Consider the following 18,797-nt stretch of genomic DNA (forward strand, 5'->3'; position numbering starts at 1 on the left):
CTCCCATAATGCCTCGGATTAGCGCTAGCTGGTTTCTCTGGACTACAGATCCCAGAATGCAATGCTCCTCTACGCTGTCCTATTAGGGCCGAACACGCGCTCTTAGCGGTTCCGGGAGTAGGAGGGATTCACTTCCGGCAGCCGGCCTTGGAGTCATGGTAAGAAGGCGGGTGGTGGGAAGTAAGGGAGGTGACGTGTTTTGTGGGTCGGGGGCAGGCCTGGGGCAGGCCTGCAGACACCTGGGGTTCTGATTTGGAGAATCCGTGGGAGGGACGTGGGTTCCGATTTGTTATTCCCCGCTCTCCTCTGCGCTCAGGTCACGTGGGCCAGCAACGGCGATAACTAAAACTCACTGAGCACTCGCCGAGCATCAAGTGCATTTGAAGGCTTTAAAACCATCATCACATTCAGTATATTTTGGATCCCCATTTTGAAAGATGAAGAAACTGGGGCCCAGAGAGGTGGAGTAATTTGCCCAAAGATCCACAGCTGGTGACTGTAGGAGTCGGGATTGGAACACAGATCTGACTTCACCGCCCAAAGTATCTTTCACTGCACTATTCGAGGTGTGGAACTGTGCATCTCATAAAACCCTTGTGCTACGGTTTGACGCCTCCCTCCTCCTCCGTTCTACCCCATCCCTCAATTTAGGCCAAGTAAACAGCGTTTCCCTTCCGACCCCAAGATGACGCTTTAAACCTGACCGAGAATTGGGTAGTTATTATGATGAATGTCTTGCGGATTTGTTCCCCACTGGGACAGTGATTGAGTTTCCTGCTTGGGGAATTGTCACACACGGTGTGGATCCAGTGCCAGCCCAGAGTTGGCCCTCTCAAGGTATTTGTTGAATGAATGAAGGCTGCGCCTCCTTTCCTATACCTACTTGAGCTGTCTGGAGGAAAGAGGACCGGTTTAAAAGTCAGACTCTGCCCCACTCACTGGCTGTGTGTCTTTGGGTAAATTTCTTACTTTCTCTGGGCTTAATTTTCTCCGTGGTAAGGTAGAAGTAGTGGTTCCCATCGCAAACAGCTTTTGTGAAGATCACGTGAGGTAAAGCATCTGGCTTTACCTTTCTTTCCATCTCTGGCAGTGATGCTGGCCTCACAGGATTGGTGGGAACCTCCGTGTAAGATGCTTTGCAGCTGTTCCTTGTGTGATTAGCATGGTTGAGTTCCATGAGAGAAATGGTCTCCCTGTCTCCCTTTCAGGCCGCCTTCCTCCGAGCTGTGCCGCGGTCGCCAGGGCCAGCTGTATGGGGAAGGCCTCTCCACGGGCTGTGGTACTGCAGTGGGCGGGATCCTAGGAGGTGGGTGGGAAGCAGGCCACCAACCTCCAAGGAGAAACCACCCGGCACAGAGACAGAGACATTTCAGATGGTGTACCGGTTTGATGCCATCAGGTCTTTCGGGTACTTGTCTCGGCTGAAGGTGGCACAGACGGCCCTGACGGTGGTGGCCTTGCCGCCTAGCCTCTACTGGTACTCCCAGGGCCTCGTGACCTTCAACTCCCTGTGCCTGGCGGGCGGGATCGCTGGCTTTGCCCTGGCCATGTTGTGCTGGATGAGCCATTTCTTCCGGAGGCTGGTGGGCATCCTGTACGTGAATGAGTCGGGCACCATGCTGCGGGTGGCCCACCTGACCTTCTGGGGCCGGCGACAGGAGACATACTGCCCTGTGGCCGACGTGATCCCCATGACGGAAAGCCAGGATCGGCCTCAGGAGCTGTTCATGCGGATCCAGCAGTACAGTGGGAAACAGACCTTCTACCTCACCCTGCGCTACGGACGCATCCTGGACCGAGAGCGTTTCACACAGGTGTTTGGGATGCTGGACAAGTTCAAGTGAACGGACAGGGGGCCTCCTGCAGGCAGCCTGAGGGTGTGGGCGGGGCTGAAGGAGGGGGTCGGGCAGCTGGAGACTTTGCCGGGGCCTCTGGGAACTTGTCTTTTGGGATAAGGAAATTCATGAGGTAGAAGTAACTGGGTTTAGAAAGAGGCCCTGAGTGCAGATTCTTAACTGCACTTGTGTGTGACATTCAGATAATGGCCAGAAGTTTCTGTTAAGAGCCAGTTCTTGGAGGAAGCGATGCCAAGCTCTCTCGAACAATTACACTGCTGTGAAACCAAAGAGAGAGGTGGGGGGCGGGAGCCAGAAGACTTGGGTCTGTCCGTTTCCAAATCCCTGTCCTGGGGCAGGTTATCAAGTCTCTCAGAACCTTGGTTTTCACATCTTAAAGTGGAAAAATCCTCCCTGTCTCCTGGGATGGGTGTGAGAATAAACAATAAATGTCATTGTTAGTTCAGAGGTGATGGCGCCGCAAAAGGCTTCCAGGCAATGGGTAGGGATTTCACCAGCCCTGTGCTGCGCCCCCTTGTGGACCCGGCGGCGGGGGGACCAGGATGAAGCCTAGAGCTGGGTCGTTCATCCTGCCAGCGCGGTAGCTGCACAGCCACTGGGGCAAGGTTGTAATCCGAGCAAGTTCACCGCCCAGCGGTCTAGGGGCTCTCACATCAGAAGGCTTTGCAGTGTGATAAAGTCAGATGAACTATATGCTGGTGTGATACTTTATCAAATAAAGCCAGTTATATGTAATGTCCCCCGTAATTAGCAATATGCTTATTGTATAATTTGTAACAAAGAGGAAAGAAGTCATGATCTTTAATTCTACCACTCAGAAGTCAATAACTAAATTTTGTTTTGTGACCTTCCAGTCTTTTTTTATTTTCAAATCGTAGTAAAATATAAACATAAATTTATCCTTTTAATCATTTTAAGTGTACACTAAGTGGCATTAAGTATATTTAGTGTTTTGCAACCATGACTTCTCTCCATTTCCAGAACTTTTTCGTTATCCCAACCAGAAGCTCTGCACCCATTAAATAGTAACTCCCCAACACCCCGTTTCTCCAGCCCTTGGCAACCACTAATCTGCTTTCTGTGTCTATGGAGTTGCCTGTTGTGGATATTTCATGTAAATGGAATCATCCGCTGTGTGGCCTTTTATGTCTGGCTTCTTTCACTTGGCGTAATTTTGCAAGGTTTACCCATGTTGTAGCAGGTATCGGAACTTCATTCCTTTTTTATGGCGGAATAATATGTATATAGCACATTTTGTTTATCCATTAATCTTTCGATGAACATTTTGATTGTCTCCACCTTTTGGCTGTTGTGAGTAATGCTGCTGTGAACATTGGTGTACAAACATCTGAGTTTCTGCTTTCAATTCTTTTGGGTATTTTCTGAGAAGTGGAATTACTGGGTCATAAGGTAATTCTAAGTTTAACTTTTTGAGGACCTGCCAACCTTTTCCATAGTGGCTACACCATTTTATATTCCCACCAGCAATGCATCAGAGTTCCAATTTATCCACATCTTTTTTTTTTTTTTATATATAATAGCCATCCTAATGGGTGTGTATCTCACTGTGCTTTCAGTATTTACTTAAAACATAGATGTTATCCTGTATCTGAAATTGGCTTTTTTTTGCTTCATGTTATAACATAGGACTACGTCAGTTATAAACATTCATTTAAAATATTCAGTCACAAGGAAGAAACCTTGTGACTATGTGAGATGCTGGATGTTAACTTACTGTGGTAGTCATTTTGCAGTATATACATATATAAATCATGTTGCATACCTTAAACTAATACCATATTGTATGTCAGTTATATCTCAATAAAGTTGGAAAAAATGGGCAGCATACCTTACAAATAGATAAAAACAAAAGGCCCTGATTATTTGATTTTTTTTCATTTAAATACTTTTTATGCAAAAAAAAATCAGTAATTGCAAAATATTCCACTGAGTGGTTGTAGCTGGTTCTATAACCTTTCTTGTTTAAATGATCTCCATTTTTTCAGTGCTATAAAGAATGTGATAAATGCCAGCTATATGGAGAGATATCTTTCCTTTGTGTAGACTGCAAATGGCATTTTGAGAAAAGTGACTTTATAATGACGATAACATGAAAGAAGTTGTTAGGTCTTCTCAATTTATTGCATTTCACAGAAGCAAGTAAAGCATGTAATTCAAGGCAGTTTGTCCCTGCAGGCTTCCAAATCAACCAGTCATCCCAGACCTCTTCCGCTGGGTGCTGAAGGCACCACGGTTCATAAAAGGGGAGGATTTGGGCCTTTGGACTGACAGCATCTTGGTGGGGAGGGAGGGCGGATGCTAAGTGTATGTGTATAATTAGAAATGGGGAGGGACTTCCCTGGTGGTGCAGTGGTTAAGAATCCGCCTGCCAATGCAGGGGACACGGGTTTGATCCCTGGACAGGGTAAGATCCCACATGCCACGGGGCAACTAAGCCCGCGCACCGCAACAAAAGATCCCGCATGCTGCAACCAAGACCCAACACAGCCAATAAATGAATAAAATGGGGGAAAGTGCAAGGAAAGAGAAGAGTGGGGTGGCCTGAGGGGGTGAGGCCTGGGGATCCCAGGTGTGTGGAGGAGATGGACATGAGCACTGCTTGTTCAGGCTGAGGGGACACAAGCGTGCGTTTCTGCCCTGGACAGGAGTGGGGTGGGTGCCTTTGCTAAGGGGAGGACCCTGAATTTGATCCAAATCACTGTGGGGAGCCTTTGAAGGTCAGTGAAAGAAAGCTTGGGAGCTCTTAAGAACAAGAGGAAACAGCTTTTAATTTGTATTTGTTTTTAATTAAAGATGCAAATGAAAGGGCATAGACTTATGGATTTGTCATTGCCTCTGTTAAATTCCCATCGTGTGTTAATTCCAGCCAGTTGAAGGCAACGGTCTGGGGAGTGTGTGACCATGTCCCTCAGATATTTGGGAATGCTGGGCTCCCATTGTCAGCTGGGGTATATCTGCAGGGTCTGTCTAGATAGAGGGGCTGTGAGTGCCGTGGACGGTGTGACCGAGAGCCCGGTTGTGGGCCTGGGGGTTCCCAGAGAGCCGCAGACCCACTTAGAAGTGCCGGCTCTTAGGGTAAATGGCATGTGGTTCCACTGACTTAATTTTATACCAACTTTACTCTAAAAGTACAACCAGAACCTGACTGCTCTCACCTGCTCCAGCCCTGCCATTTCGATCCAAGCTGCCCTCATAGCCTCTGATTATTGCAACCTGCTGCTTCCATCCTTGCCCTTCTAGAATCTGTTCTCGCAGCAGCCGAAGTGATCCTTCCTTTCTTTCTTCCCTCCTTCCCTCCTGCCACACCTTGTGGCTTGCAGATCTTAGTTCCCTGACCAGGGATCGAACCCATGTCCCCTACAGTGGAAGCACGGAGTCCTAACCACTGGACCACCAGGGAAGTCCTGCCAAAGTGATCCTTTTAAAAAAGAGAATCACATCACTGCTGTAGAAGCTGAAGTCCTTACTGTGACCTACAGGGCCCAGCATGGCCTGGCCCCGCCCCTACCCCCAGCTTTCTTCTCATCCACAACTCTGCATTTACCACTTCAGTTAGCTATATTTCCCTTGCTCTTCCTCCAATAATCAAGGACCCCGCAGCCTCAGGGCCTTTGCACTGACAGTTCCTCTGCCTAAAAGCCTTTCTCCCTAGGTATCTACATAGAAGTGTCTATCTGTCTGTCTCCAGTTTCTCTCTCTGTATAACAGGGGTGTTACTATTTATCCTCAAGAAGTTGTACTGAGGATTCAATTATATAGAAGACTCGATTATATAATCTTTAGAGCTGCTGGTTTCCTTCCCTACCTTTCCCTCACCTGCTTGTCAGTGACTTCAGTTCCTGTGAACCTCTTCTCCCAAAGACACAGTCTGTGCCTATAAAATGTCTTAAGAGGGATTAATGATCTGACCTTGACTTATTAAAACCAAAAGTTAAGTAGGCCTGTTGGGCTACCTGTAAGCACTTACCTGAGTGAGCTTCACCCCCTGGAGATTCTGATTATGTCTGGGGTGGATCCCCAGAATCGGTCTTTTTGTCAAGCTTGAGGCTAATTCTGCTATGCAGCCATGCTGGGAATTTCTGAAATAGATGACCAGGGTGGACAACACCAGAATGACACATGCCTCTGTGTCCCTGGGCCAATTTTTTTTTTTTTTCCTACAGAATAGGTTGTCCGCCTGGGCTCCGTGTGTAGAATCTCCTGGACACCTCTTAAAAAATACTGTTGCCCAGGCCCATGACCAGTTTCCCTAGAGGGGATTCTCATGCGTAGCCTGATTTGACAATTACTGCCCAGAAGTGTCAGTTCAGTGGGAGGTGACAGCCCCAGTTCTCACCGTTCTGGCACAAAAGAGCCTCCACTTGGATGTGTGGTTTGCTCATGCAGTACCAGCAGAGGGCACACAGAGCAAATGCATTATTCTATCCCTTTATTTCCAAGCTAAAATTGCATGTGACAAGGGAAACAGTTTAGGGTTTCTGCAGTGCACCAGCAGGGCAGTAGTACCCAGTTCCCTTGCTCCAGATCAGCAACAACAAAAACAACAAAACTCGCCTGTGCTCAACCCTGCAGATTCTGGTTGGGCAGAAGCTGGGTATCTGTATTTTGATGCTTCCCAGGTAATTCCAAGGCACCCCAGGTTTTGAGAATCATTGTGTGGGATTGGGCCTTCCCAAGAGCCATGCCTCTCTGATGGTCAAGCAGCTTCTCAGAAAATGGAAACGGTCTTTAGATTCAGGTGGTGTGTGGTTATATTGGTGATTTCCCCCTTGGAAAACAGTTCCAAAATAATCATCTAATAGAAATACTCAAGCATGTATATGAGGATGTTCACTGAATGTTTCTAATAGTGAAACAAACACACAACAACAACAGGAAGTAAACTAAGTTGCCATTAGTAGGCAACACAGTTAAATAAGCTATGGAATATTACATGCCCTTAAAAAGAGTGAGGTTGAACCATATCTGCTGATGTGACAGGATAATCATGGGGTAGTGTTAGGTGGAAAAAGCAAATCAGAGAACAATATAGTTCTGTATGATCCTATTTGTGATTTAAAAAAACGCATTCCAAATTTTTCACAGTGGTTAATTCTGGGGAGAAGATTCAGGTGGATGAGACAGAGGGAAAACGTCTACTTTGAACTTTATGGCCTTCTAGTATTGTTTAAAATTTCCGTAATGATCATGTCATCCATCTTAACAAATGAAGTAAAATGCTGTACTAAACACAATCTCTTTTGCCATCCTTTCCCCCTCCTGCCAGCTTTCGAGGTAAAGAGAAAAGTTTCTCAACCATGAATCTCCATTCTGGACTTGGAAGCTGGGTGGACAGTAGGAAACAGTCATTAAAAGCATTAGTGATACAACCGTGTCTGTATTTTGTAGACTGGTTTTCATTCCCATCTGCTGAGAACCATCTGGACTTTGGGCACCCCACCTGCCCTGGGCTGTGTATTATTTAGATGCAGGAAATGGGGTGACCTGTAGCACATCCATTTTCACATGGTAGTTGCTAGGGACTGAATGTTTGTATCCCCTCCTAAAATTCATATGTTGAACCATAGCCCCCCATGTGATAGTGTTTGGAGATGGGGCTTTTGGGAGGTGATTGGAGTCAGATGAGGTCATGAGGGTGGGGCCCCCACGATGGAATCAGTGCCATGTGAGGACACAAGCAGGAAGAGACCCTTACCAAGGACCCAACCCTGGACTTCCAGCCTCCAGAACAGTGAGAAATAAATGTTGGCTGTTTATGCTGCCCCATCTCTGATATTCTGTTAGAGCAGCTTGAGCTGAGACAGGTAGTCCTTCAGACCATGGTGAGGTCTGCTCCAACTGGGGACATTCACAGTGTGCATGGCTGGGAGCCGTTGTCCTTCCTACACCGGTTACCAGAACTGAGCCTTACCTGGTCATAGGCCCAGATATCCCACCCCCAGCCCATCATAAATAAAAATGTTTAATGCACTTCCCAGAACAGATTTGATGGACTTAGCTGCTTGCAGGGGACCAGCCTGGGGTGAGTTAGCCAAATAACTAGGAGCTTGCCCTTGGCTGCTTTAAGAATTCAGGTCTTGTGAGTCCCCAGATGGAAAGCCACCGGGTCCCTTTGAAACCTGGGCAGAGTCCAACTTTTATGGCCCTGTTTTGATCCTGCAGCATTCATTCAACTATAAAATCATGCCTGATGAGGGTTAATCAGGCAGGGTCAATACCATCTGGCCACGTTTGTACCAACCCTAGTGACAAACATCCGTTTTACTGATTAACAGTTGTAATCTGCTCTGGGATCTGGTGGGACTTGTCCCCGTGTTGGGAAGTAGGTTTAACATTTAGAACTATACGTGAGCCAGGTTCACAGAGATTGAGTGGCAAAAGGAACCATCATGTATTAAGCACCTACCACAAGTCAGGAGATGATTACATGATTTTTAAATTTTATTTATTGTTTATTTTTATCTTTTGGCTGTGTTGGGTCTTCGTTGCTGCGTGCGTGGGCTTTCTCTAGTTGCGGTGAGCGGGGGCTACTCTTCGTCGCAGTGCACTGGCTTCTCATTGCGGTGGCTTCTCTTGTGGAGCACGGGCTCTAGGCGTGCAGGCTTCAGTAGTTGTGTTGCGTGGGCTCAGTAGTTGCGGCACTTGGGCTCTAGAGCACGGGCTCAGTAGTTGTGGTGCATGGGGTTAGTTGCTCCGCGGCATGTGGGATCTTCCCGGACCAGAGATTGAACCTGTGTCCCCTGCATTGGCAGGTGGATTCTTAACCACTGCGCCACCAGGGAAGTCCTGATTTCGAGATTTTCTTGAATCCTCCCAGCAGCTGTTGGAGTTGGAGAACCGGAGAGAGGTCGCAGGTGTAGGGTGAAGCACGTGGTTTGGAAGCAAGACTTCCTACCTGCTTGAACCCCAGCCCTGCCACTCCCAGGCTGTGACTGTGGGCCAGTAATATAATCACTGTCTGTGCCTTGGTTTCTTCATCTGTGAATTAATGATAATAAAGGCACCCACCGAGGGTAGTTGAAGGGGCTGACTTACTACATGAAAAGCACTTAAAAACAGCGCTTGGTCCAGGGAAGCCCTCAGTAAGTGTCAGCTGCTTTACTGTGATCACTCTCTGCGGGTGATGCTCAGAGAGGTGAAGTGACTTACTCAAGGTCACCCAGCTAGAAAGCAGCAGAGTTAGGTCATTCTACTGCCTTGTCCTGCCTCCCCGGGGGGTGGAGAAGGGGGAAGAAGGACAGAAAATGGAAACAGTGACTGTTTTTAACAAAGGTCCTGGCACCTTCCACCCACCTGCCTTAGGGATATACGCTTAGGAGCTCACACTAATGCTGACCAGTTCAAGTTCACTTTCCCAGGCCAGTGGCCAGGCTGGTGGTGAGAAGGGTCCTGAGTGGTTGACTGCATGTGCTGACTGCATGTGCTCATTCACACACACCCGTGTGTCTCAAATCCTGGCCTCCAGGCTGTGTGATGCCGGGCGGGTTCCCCAATCTCTCTGAGCATCAGGCTCCTCATCTCACAAACAGGCAGACACATACACGGCTCATAGGTGTGTTGTGAACATGACAAAGCCCCAGCAGAATATGCTTGTGCATAGCAGATGCTCAACAAATGATAAATATTATCACTATATGTGATTATTCTTAAAAGCATATTTAATGGTAGATATTGCTTTCCTAGTCAGTTATTTCATAGACCTGTTCGGTGTCCCAGCCAGAAGGAACCTTAGAAATCACGTGGTCCAAACCATACATTTTCCAGGTGAGAAAAAGAAGGGCCATGGAGGGCCACTGAGACAGCTGGGTGCAGGTGAGTCAGGAGCCCACGGCCCGCGGTTCTAGGTCAGGATAGCAGGAGGACCAAAGAGCCAGCTCGTTTCCACAGGTGCTGACTCAGCATCTCTTCCGTGCCTTCCCACGCTGCACCTGCCTCCCGGCTGATTCCCATCAGTCATCAGCTTACCACCTCCATCCGTGAGGGAGAGAACGAGATTTAATTGGTTTGGGGTGGGGCCTGAGCATTAGGATATTTACAAAGTTCTTTAGGGCAACTCCAAAGTGCCTCTAGTGTTGAATGTCACTGTCCTGGATGTAGTGGATTTTGTGCTTTTCCCTCCCTCTCCATCCAGGTAATGGAGCCCATTACCGCTGTCCTGGTTGGGCCACCTGGTCATCTCGATGGCCACAGATTCCGACTGATCACCCAGTCTCTCTTGTTCACAGTGGACAATCAGGACATTCGTTCTAGAATGCATGTTGGATTACCCCCCTGCTCCAAACCCTGCTCCATCAGTTCATGGAAGGCCCAGACTGGCACAGGAGGCCCTCCAGGTCCGAGCCCTGCCTGTTTCTTTGGCCTGGTCTCCAGGCTCTTCTGCTCTCCTTGTCTTTGTGATCTAGTAATGCTGAACGCTGTAGAAGTCCCTGCCGCATCCTGCCTTCGTGCCTTCAGCTATAGCTGTCCTCTTGGTCTGGAATGCCTTCCACCCCTCCTCTGAGTCACTGGAGCAGTTCCCACTCAACCTTGAAGTTGAAACTCAGAGGCCTAACCTCCACCCTGACTTGGGCCTATCCTTTGTTCATGTACAATATCCTCCTGTATCCTGGTCCTTACGCTGGGTTGCTGTGACCTTTGCCCCACTGGAAGGTGAGCTGAGGGTAAGGACCACACCTTGTCCATCCCCATTACATGGCATGTCTTGGATGAACTCTGATGAACTGAATGGCCTCACCAGACTTCTCAGCCCAAGGCAGACTTAACGCAGGAAGAGAATTCCCCCAAGACATCCCTAAGAGGTGCTTAATCATAGGCGCTTCATAAGAACTTGTGAAAGAAGTCCTTACCAAAACCATTTCCAACCAAAAAGACCACATTTACTCTGATGTTTCCATTATAAATATTTTGTTTTTAATTTAAGAATACTGATTAACACAGGAAACAGACCGAGTTCATGGACTTGCGCATATGGTCATCAGTTACACTGTGACGTGTTATTTCTCGATCATTTATTGGCACTGTCAACAGAATACTGTAAACAAGATCACTTTGTATGCGTAAGTTGGCAAGGCTCCCTAGCTATGGTTTTCTACCATGAGCTGATATACAGATAGATATAGACAGGTATAGATATACAGATTATATTAATGTTGTGCACGATTTTGCATGGTTACTGAGTGTCAGTAAAAATTATTTAAAAAACACCCATTTATAGTAAAAGTGAGGATGTGCTAAGATTTGCCATGACTGGACCTTGTTTTCTGTAAAAGTGATGAGATTTGCTGGCGACATTTACTAAACTCTATGGCACTAATGTGTGATGGATTCGTTTCCGGACCGTCGGCCACAGAAGTTCTTCTGCGTGGGCTCTGCCTGAGCCAGCACCCTGTCCTCTGGGCTCCCTATGTTTTCACCAACCTCTAGCAAGTTTCTTGAGCGCTGCTGAGAAGGTTTTCCTTGAAATTCTCACAGCTACACCTCCACTTCCAAAAGAGAACGTCTCAGGAACTCACTATGCCCTGAGTCAACGAGGACTGGCTGATAAATGGCTTAAAAAGTTTTATAAGTAACTTCCCTTGATAAGGAGTGAATAAGTCTGGAAATGACTTTCCAGATAAAAAAGATTTCATTTCTCTATCTGTGCCCTGTGGGGAGAGAACAAAATATTGGAGCCACTCTCTCCACCAAAGAGAGCCAACGTTTCTGGTTGTGCCCTGGCTTAAAAACCTTTTGGACTCCAGCAATCTCATTGTATGTTTGGATCCAATGCTAAAGTTCTCAGGAGAAAGCATACATGAATTATGGTTTGGTTTGCATTTTGCTTGTTTGTTAAATAAGGCCTTGAATCTTGGGATATTGCCTGTGGAATCTGGATCCCCAGTGAAAAGTGTGAGGCTGTGAACTCATGTGTCTTTGCATATGTTGTTCCCTTTCTGCAACACTCTTCCTTGTCTTGTCTACTTGGTGAACTCTTGTTCATCCTGCAAAATCCTGCTCAAATGTCACTTTCTCCTTGGAACCTCCTCTGACCCTTAGGTGGATTGGGCCACTCCCTCTGATTTCCTGATGTTCCTACACATACGACTATTATGGCATTAATTGCTGGTTTAGGATTCTGTTGTCCGCAGTGGGATGTGAGTTCCTTGAGAGCAGGGACTAGGTTTTATTTCACCTTTGGATTTCTAGTGCTTAGCACTGGGCCTGGGACAGAGCAGGTATTTAATGCAAGTTTCATGAATGAATGACTGGATAAATAAATGAATATACAAATGAGCGAAAGCTTGCAGAGAGGGAGGCTCCATTTAGTTGGCAGTGCGAACGCCCTTGGACACGGCAGAGCTCCTTAAAAGCAACGGATTAGCACTGAGTGCAGGAATGCAGGGTGAACCGGGATTCAGGGATTCCCCCTCGTCTGTTAAACACGTGACTGCCTTTCATTCTTGGCAAAAATAGGATGATGACCAAATCTGCTGAAAAGCGGAAGCAGAAAAAAACCAAACCACTTTGAGATCTTTGGATGGTTAGTTATTAAAAGAGAAAAGTGCTGAATTGAGAATCTTGATCTGCCCGGCTCCCAAAATAGTCAACCAAGGCACCAGGAGACCAAGTGGCTTCCTTTTGGACAGACTTCCTTCATCTACCCGCTAAACAACACTCATTGCTGGAGGACGACCAAATGCTCTTTTTAGGAGCATCTGAGGTCAAATCAGTTCCAAAATGGTCTCGCCTCCAGCAGAGACCCCCTTAGCCTCAGCCTTCATCCAATTAAGCCTCTAAGTATCACCTGCCTGGTCATCTCACAGTCACTCATGGCAGGAAAATCTCTGACTTGCAGGGGTAACGACAAGGAAGCCACCTTGCACCAACAGGCTACTTCTTCCTGCATGGAACTGTGGCGCCCTCAATTCATGATACCTCCTGCAAGAAGAACCTAGTCCAGCTTTGATGTAGCAGCAAAGCCGTTCCTGGGACGGCTCAGAAGTGGAGCAGAGGTGGATGAGCAGAGCTAGAGACAGGGTCCCGGGGCGAGGGGTCCAAAGTCAGACCCCAGATGCCGTGGGGACAGGAGGAGGGGTCTCTGCTGCCCCAGGCCTGGGCTTACACTCCTGGGCGTGTGTCCCTGGGATGATCAGGTGCAGCTTGCTTTCCACAGAGGTCTGGGCTGACGTTTAACGGGAGGGAGGGAATTTGGGGAACGAGGGTGGTGAGTAAGACCTGTTGGCGATGCCACCCAGAGATTCTCCCAGGACGAAGCCCCATGAAGGCGAGAATTCACAGTTTGGAGAGGAATCCCCGGATGGATCAGGGGAGTGGCCCTACTCTTTAGGCCAGAAGACCCCTTCCCACACCCCCAAGCTCAATGCCGTGTCCCTACTCTCCTGCCTTAATATGCTCTGTCCTGCCCGTCACTGGACTGTGCATGGGACATGCTCAGAGCTTCGGGGCCTGGGCGCGAGGGGGAAGCATGTCTGTTTGCATAGGGCAGGGGGAGCCAGCGTCCTCCCCGTTCAGAACGTGTCACTTGAGAGGGACGGAACCCAGGAGTCCCAGCCACCAGCCCCAGGAGCAGGTATCATTCCCCTGACTGGCTTCCAAAGGTATCGTTGGGGTCAAGGGTGGCAGGTAACCTGGCCAGGACCCTCGGGGCCCAATCTAAGACTATGTCCAGGGCTCAAGCAGAATTTCTGGGCTTAAAACCAATGTGCACCATTGGCTTTGCAGGGAGAGAGCAAACCAGCCCCTCCCCTCCCCCCAAGCCACGAAAAACATCCCCTCCCCACAAATAATCCTCCAGTTTATGCATTCACCTCTGATACTTTAAGTGAAAACATGAATTAGGCAAACTAATCAATTTGACAAGGGGTGAGATCAGGGCTTCCTCAGAGCGTGGAGGAAATGGCTTCTTTACTTGAAGTCGGCTAAGATGTCGCTGAAAATATTGAGGAACAGGTGTGCGTGGTGGTCCCTGAAGACCAGAGTGGGACGGAAGCGGATGGATTTGTCGCCGCAGCCCCCCAGCATCAGGCCTAAAAGGAGAGGCGGGGGTGGGTTAGGGGCTTGGGCTCGGAGTCACGGGCCAGGGAGCCGGGCGGGGTCACACACGGTGGCTACCCCATCCGTCCGAACCATTCTGTCCTTCCTTGCAGCCACCCATCCAGCCCTCCTTCCCGTTCTCGCTCATCGGCCCGCTCAGCCGCCCTTCTCTCCCCTCCCTCCCTTCCAACTTTGAAGGCCAGCTTTGCTGCCCCTGAGCTAGGCCTGCTGATTGAGAAATCCTGACACAAAGTCCTGGCCTTCCAGAAACTCGTGGTGTGGCAGGGAAAGAAAATAAGAAATAAATTACACAAGTGTGGGCAGGTCAGCAGCGCTTATGAAGGATGGAATCTGAGTTTTGGATTTTTTTTGGGCCGTGCTTCGCGGCTTGCAGGATCTCAGTTCCCCAACCGGGGATCCAACCTGGGGCCCCGGCAGTGAGAGCGTGGCGTTCTAACCACTGGATCGCCAGGGAATTCTCGGAATCTGCTTCTTTTAAAGGGCGATTTCACCTTTGACTAGATGGGGCTCTTTGGCTGGGTTGTATAGCGTCTCTGAGACTCAGTTTTTTCATTCTCAAGAGGAGGTGAATTACCCCTGCCCTTCAGGGCTGCTGCAGGATTCTCTAAGCTGGTCCGGGTGAAAGACACCAGCTTTGACACATAGTAGGCTCTCTGATCTGCCCCACTTAAAACTTCCATGGCTCCTATAGCTCTTAGGAGAAAGTCCACAATCTCGAACCTCATCCCCAGGCTGACGTGAACCTGATTCACCCCCTGCCACCCGTCTGTCCCTCGTTCCACACCATGCATTTGTTTTCTCCCTCTGTATGCCCCATTCTGCCCAGCTAAAGGCACACATCCCTTCCCCTGCCTGGAATGCTCCTTCTCACCTTCTTCACCTGGCCAATCCCTATTCATCCGGCGAGATGTAGGGTAAAATGCCACTTCCTCAAGGAAGCCTTCCCTGATTTCCTGGACATTTTCCCCAGCTATTTGTTCTCTAACTCCTTTTCCTCTGTTCTAGGACTTATAACTGTAATAGATTGTTTATGGAATATTCTCTTTGATGTCACCCCTTCCTGCTAGACTGCAAGCTCCTTGAAGGAAGGGACCCTGGCTCTCCTGACCCTCTGTAGAGTTGGTACCTCTCACCTTCTGCTCACCTTCTTGGCGAATATCGTTGAATGAATAAATGTATAAGGAAAGCTCCCTGGTAACTTTCTCTTCTTTTGAGAAGGCAATTCAGACTATTTTTAGTCCTGTGAATCACCTTCCCCTCCCCCTCCCTCCAGGCCCCCCACCAGGAAATGTGGGTACCCCTGGCTGCCTTACCTTTGTTTCTGGCTATTGAAATGAGTTTATTCCGTATGGATTCATCTGGCGTGTCGAAGGAGCAGAAGGTGCCTCGTCCTCTCACTCTGCTGATGAGCTGGGGGTACCGGGCCTGCAGTGGGGACACAAGGCCGGCATCAAAGCCAAGGAAGGCAGCCATCAGCCCACGTGGACCTCATGGCCACTCAGGACAGGGGCGGCCTGCGTTTGTGAGAGCCTCAGAACAACAAGATCCCTGCCGAGCCCGGCCCTGGCGCGTCCCATACTCCAGCACCAACTGCAAGCAGGGTGCATCTGTCCCCCCAGGGGACATAAGTAAGTGCCTGACATTTCTTCTGCCACGCTGGTGACAGGGGAAGGAACATTGTGGCAGGAGGGAAGGGCCCAATCCTTCCACCCTTCCCAGAGGCTTTTCCTAGCACCTACCCCTGCCCAGCCTCAGTCTAAATGCAAATCCAGCCCAAGAAAAGAAAAAGAAATTCCCCCTAGAGCTACAGCACAGTTAGAGGCTCTCAGCTATCTCAGCAGCCACACTTGCCCCTTCAGAGTCTGCAGTCAGGCAGATCTGGGTTTAAAGCTCCCCATTCTCCTCCAGAAAATGAGGAGAATTATAGTTTCCTAACTTCAAGTTGTTCTGGGTTAAGGGTGCCAGAAGAAAAACAGGACACCCGGTTAAATTTCAGATAAGCAACTTCTAATTTTTTAGTATAAATATGTCCCAAACATTGCATGGGATATACTTACGCTAAAAAGAAAAAAAATTAGTTGCCATCTTTTAAATTTAACCGGGTGTCCTGGCATCCCTACCTGGGAGAGGAAGACGGTGGTCCCTGAAGCTCCTGCCTCCGCCCTGTGACTGGAACCAAGTCCAGTGTCTGCCCTTCCCTCCTGGGCTTCAGACTTGTGAAATTTAAATTTAACTGCGGGGGGGACCTGCTTTTTTTCCCCCCTAAATGCAGCAATCCTATTCTGAGGATTAAATGAGATAAGGCACCTAACATAATGTTTGGCACAGAGCATTCTCAATTAATGGAAGTTCTCAATTAATGGAAATAATAATAAATAATAATAATTATTATTATTATGTCCTTGATCACGTCAGAGAGGTAAACGCTGGCAAAGAGCATGGGCTTGGGAATTCCCTGGTGGTCCAGTGGTTAGGACTTGGCACTTTCACTGCCGGGGGCCTGGGTTCGATCCCTAGTTGGGGAACTAAGATCCCGTCAAAAAATAGAAAAAAAAAAAAAAGAACATGGGCTTTGAAGGCTACAAGAATCAGGTTCAAACCCCAGTGCAAGCTGTGTAACTTTGGACAAGTTAATAACCCGCCACACCTCAGTTTCCTCATCTGTAAAATAAGGATCATGGTGGTGTCTACGCCCACAGCGTTACCGTTGGACTTAAGAGTGTATGAGATCCCCTATTACGGAACTTGGCAGGAGCAGGCTCTCAGTAAATGGAAGCTGTTGTCACTACCATCCCTCCTCGCTTCGTCATCACCATCACCATCACCATCACCATCAGTGGATCTGCTCAGCTCACTGGTGACTGGGTGCTTCAAGGAAGGGCTCTTTGTATCCAGCCCTCTGGGGTTAGGGTCATCTCTCCTCCTAACTCCTGGGCTGGGCTGGCCAGTCCTGGAAACACTGGTTCCTCCCAGCAGCATCCCCCGTCCCCAAATCTAGGAGAGCGTGTCGGGCAGGGAGTAGACACAACAAAGACAAATAATTATAATAAAGAGCCCTACTGTCCAATGAGGTGGCCACATGTAGCTGTTGAAATGTGAGTCCAATTTGGAATGCACTGTAAGTGTAAAGTACATACTGGATTTCAAAGACTTATTACGAGAAGAAGAATAAGAAATACTGAATTATTTTATATATTGGTGGCATGTTGAAATAATATTTTGGATATGATGGGTTAAGTAAAATATATTATTCAAATTAATTTCAGCTCCTTCTTTTTCACTTTAAGTATAGGTACTAGGACCTTTGAAGTTATGTGCATAGCTAGCAATCTATTCCCCTGGAGAGCACTGCTACGGAGCGATCAGGATGTAGAAGGTGGTCCAGAGGAGGGAACAGTGGGCAAATGGGTGGGAACGAGAGACAGGGAACATTGGGGAGGTTTCTCAAAGGAGGGATGCCTGAACTCAGTGTCAGCAGAAAACCGGGAGTTCAGGAACTGGGAACGGGGTCGGGACGGAGCGGTGGGAAGGCGTCCCCTACAGAAATGGCGCAGCCTATTCAGAATCGCTGGGGCAGCGGGTGTGATGCTACACTGAAGAGCTCAGCTGCTGCCCACGGGGGCCGTGGGGAGCCGTGGATGGGGATCCGGGAGGGCCGGGTGGAGTACCTGGAGGTCCAGCAGTCCCGTGAGCAGGACCTTCCCAGCATGGGCCGCGTTATTCAGCAGGTCCTCCCGCTTGATGATGTTGATGACCTCAGCCAGCAGCAGGTTCTTGGACGGGTCCCCCAGCCACGTGTTGAAGATCCGGTAAGGCTGGAACAAGACACAGGGCATCAGAAGGGTTCCAGGCACACCCCAGACACACTCCTCCCCATTTAAGAGGAGAGAGACTAACCCAGCGAGTAGCTACTAAGTGCTGGGAGGATATCGCATATGGTCTCACCAAAATCTCTCTGTAACAGCAACCCTGTAGGCAGGGACTACTATTAGGGACACCAACTTGTCCAGGTCCTGGGAAATCCCTCAGTCCTGGGGAAACTGAGACGGTTGGCCCCTAGTTACCGTAATCCTCATTTTATAAAGGAGGAAGCTGAGGTGCTGAGAGGTTGAGTGATTTGTCTGTGAAAATATGGCCCCTTAGGTGGTGGAGTCAGGAGTGGATTGGTGGCAGTCTGACCCTCAAAGACCACCCACTTTACTCCCCCTTCAGGGTGTCAATGCAGCCAACTAAAACACACTTCCCAGCCTCTCTTACAGCTATGAGTGGCCATGTGACCAGATCTTAGTCAAAAGTGGTAGAAACAGAAATGTTGTGGGATTTCTGGGAAGGCTGCTTTGTCAATGCAGCCAACTAAAACACACTTCCCAGCCTCTCTTGCAGCTAGGAGTGGCCATGTGACCAGATCTTAGTCAAAAGTGGTAGAAACAGAAATGTTGTGGGATTTCTGGGAAGGCTGCTTGAAGACGAGAAGGGGGCCACTTTATCCTTCCCTCCTTTTTCCTTCCTACTGCGTCAAATTGAGACGGCGCTCCAGTAGCCATTTTGGATCATGAAGTGACCTTGAGGGTAGAAGCTACATGCAGGAATGGTGGAAGGAACGATCCTGGGCCCTTGATGACTCTGTGCATGTGTGTGTGTGTGTGTATGAGAATCCATACGTACGAGTGGCAGTACAGTAAAATGGTTTAGAGTATGAGCTCTGGGTTTAAATCTTGACTTTGTCACTTAACAGGCTGTGTAACCTTAGACAACTTACTTAACCTCTCTGTGCCTGATTCCTCATTAGCAAAACGGGAGAGAAAAATACCATCTACTTGGTTAGACTGTTGTAAGGATTAAAAGTACAAGAGGAATACTTAGAAC

General features: G+C 48.5%; 2 protein-coding genes across 3 annotated transcripts in view; one reads left to right on the forward strand and one right to left on the reverse strand.

Annotated features, from left to right (window-relative positions):
- Nucleotides 1-92: 92 nt before the first annotated feature.
- TMEM186 (transmembrane protein 186) lies at nucleotides 93-2,629 on the forward strand. Its single transcript, XM_027117438.1, has 2 exons — nucleotides 93-158; nucleotides 1,209-2,629. Exons 1-2 carry the CDS (start codon nucleotides 156-158, stop codon nucleotides 1,842-1,844), a joined length of 639 nt encoding a protein of 212 aa, XP_026973239.1. The 5' UTR covers nucleotides 93-155; the 3' UTR covers nucleotides 1,845-2,629.
- Nucleotides 2,630-10,764: 8,135 nt separating this feature from the next.
- Nucleotides 10,765-18,797, reverse strand: part of ABAT (4-aminobutyrate aminotransferase) — an 88,706-nt gene continuing 80,673 nt past the window's right edge. Inside the window, exons 14-16 of one of the 2 annotated variants that reach the window (XM_027117441.1) lie at nucleotides 17,600-17,746; nucleotides 15,245-15,356; nucleotides 10,765-13,903 (exon numbers count right to left, since the gene is read on the reverse strand). In XM_027117441.1, coding sequence (XP_026973242.1) covers nucleotides 13,782-13,903; nucleotides 15,245-15,356; nucleotides 17,600-17,746 — 381 coding nt within the window. In that variant the 3' untranslated portion in view covers nucleotides 10,765-13,781. Of the gene's footprint in view, nucleotides 13,904-14,914; nucleotides 15,357-17,599; nucleotides 17,747-18,797 lie in introns of those variants that run through there. The other variant, XM_027117439.1, reaches the window with a different exon arrangement.

This window comes from Aethalodelphis obliquidens, unplaced genomic scaffold, assembly GCF_003676395.1.
Source record: "Aethalodelphis obliquidens isolate GAN/ISIS:26980383/991018 unplaced genomic scaffold, ASM367639v1 scaffold18, whole genome shotgun sequence".
Taxonomy (NCBI): domain Eukaryota; kingdom Metazoa; phylum Chordata; class Mammalia; order Artiodactyla; family Delphinidae; genus Aethalodelphis; species Aethalodelphis obliquidens.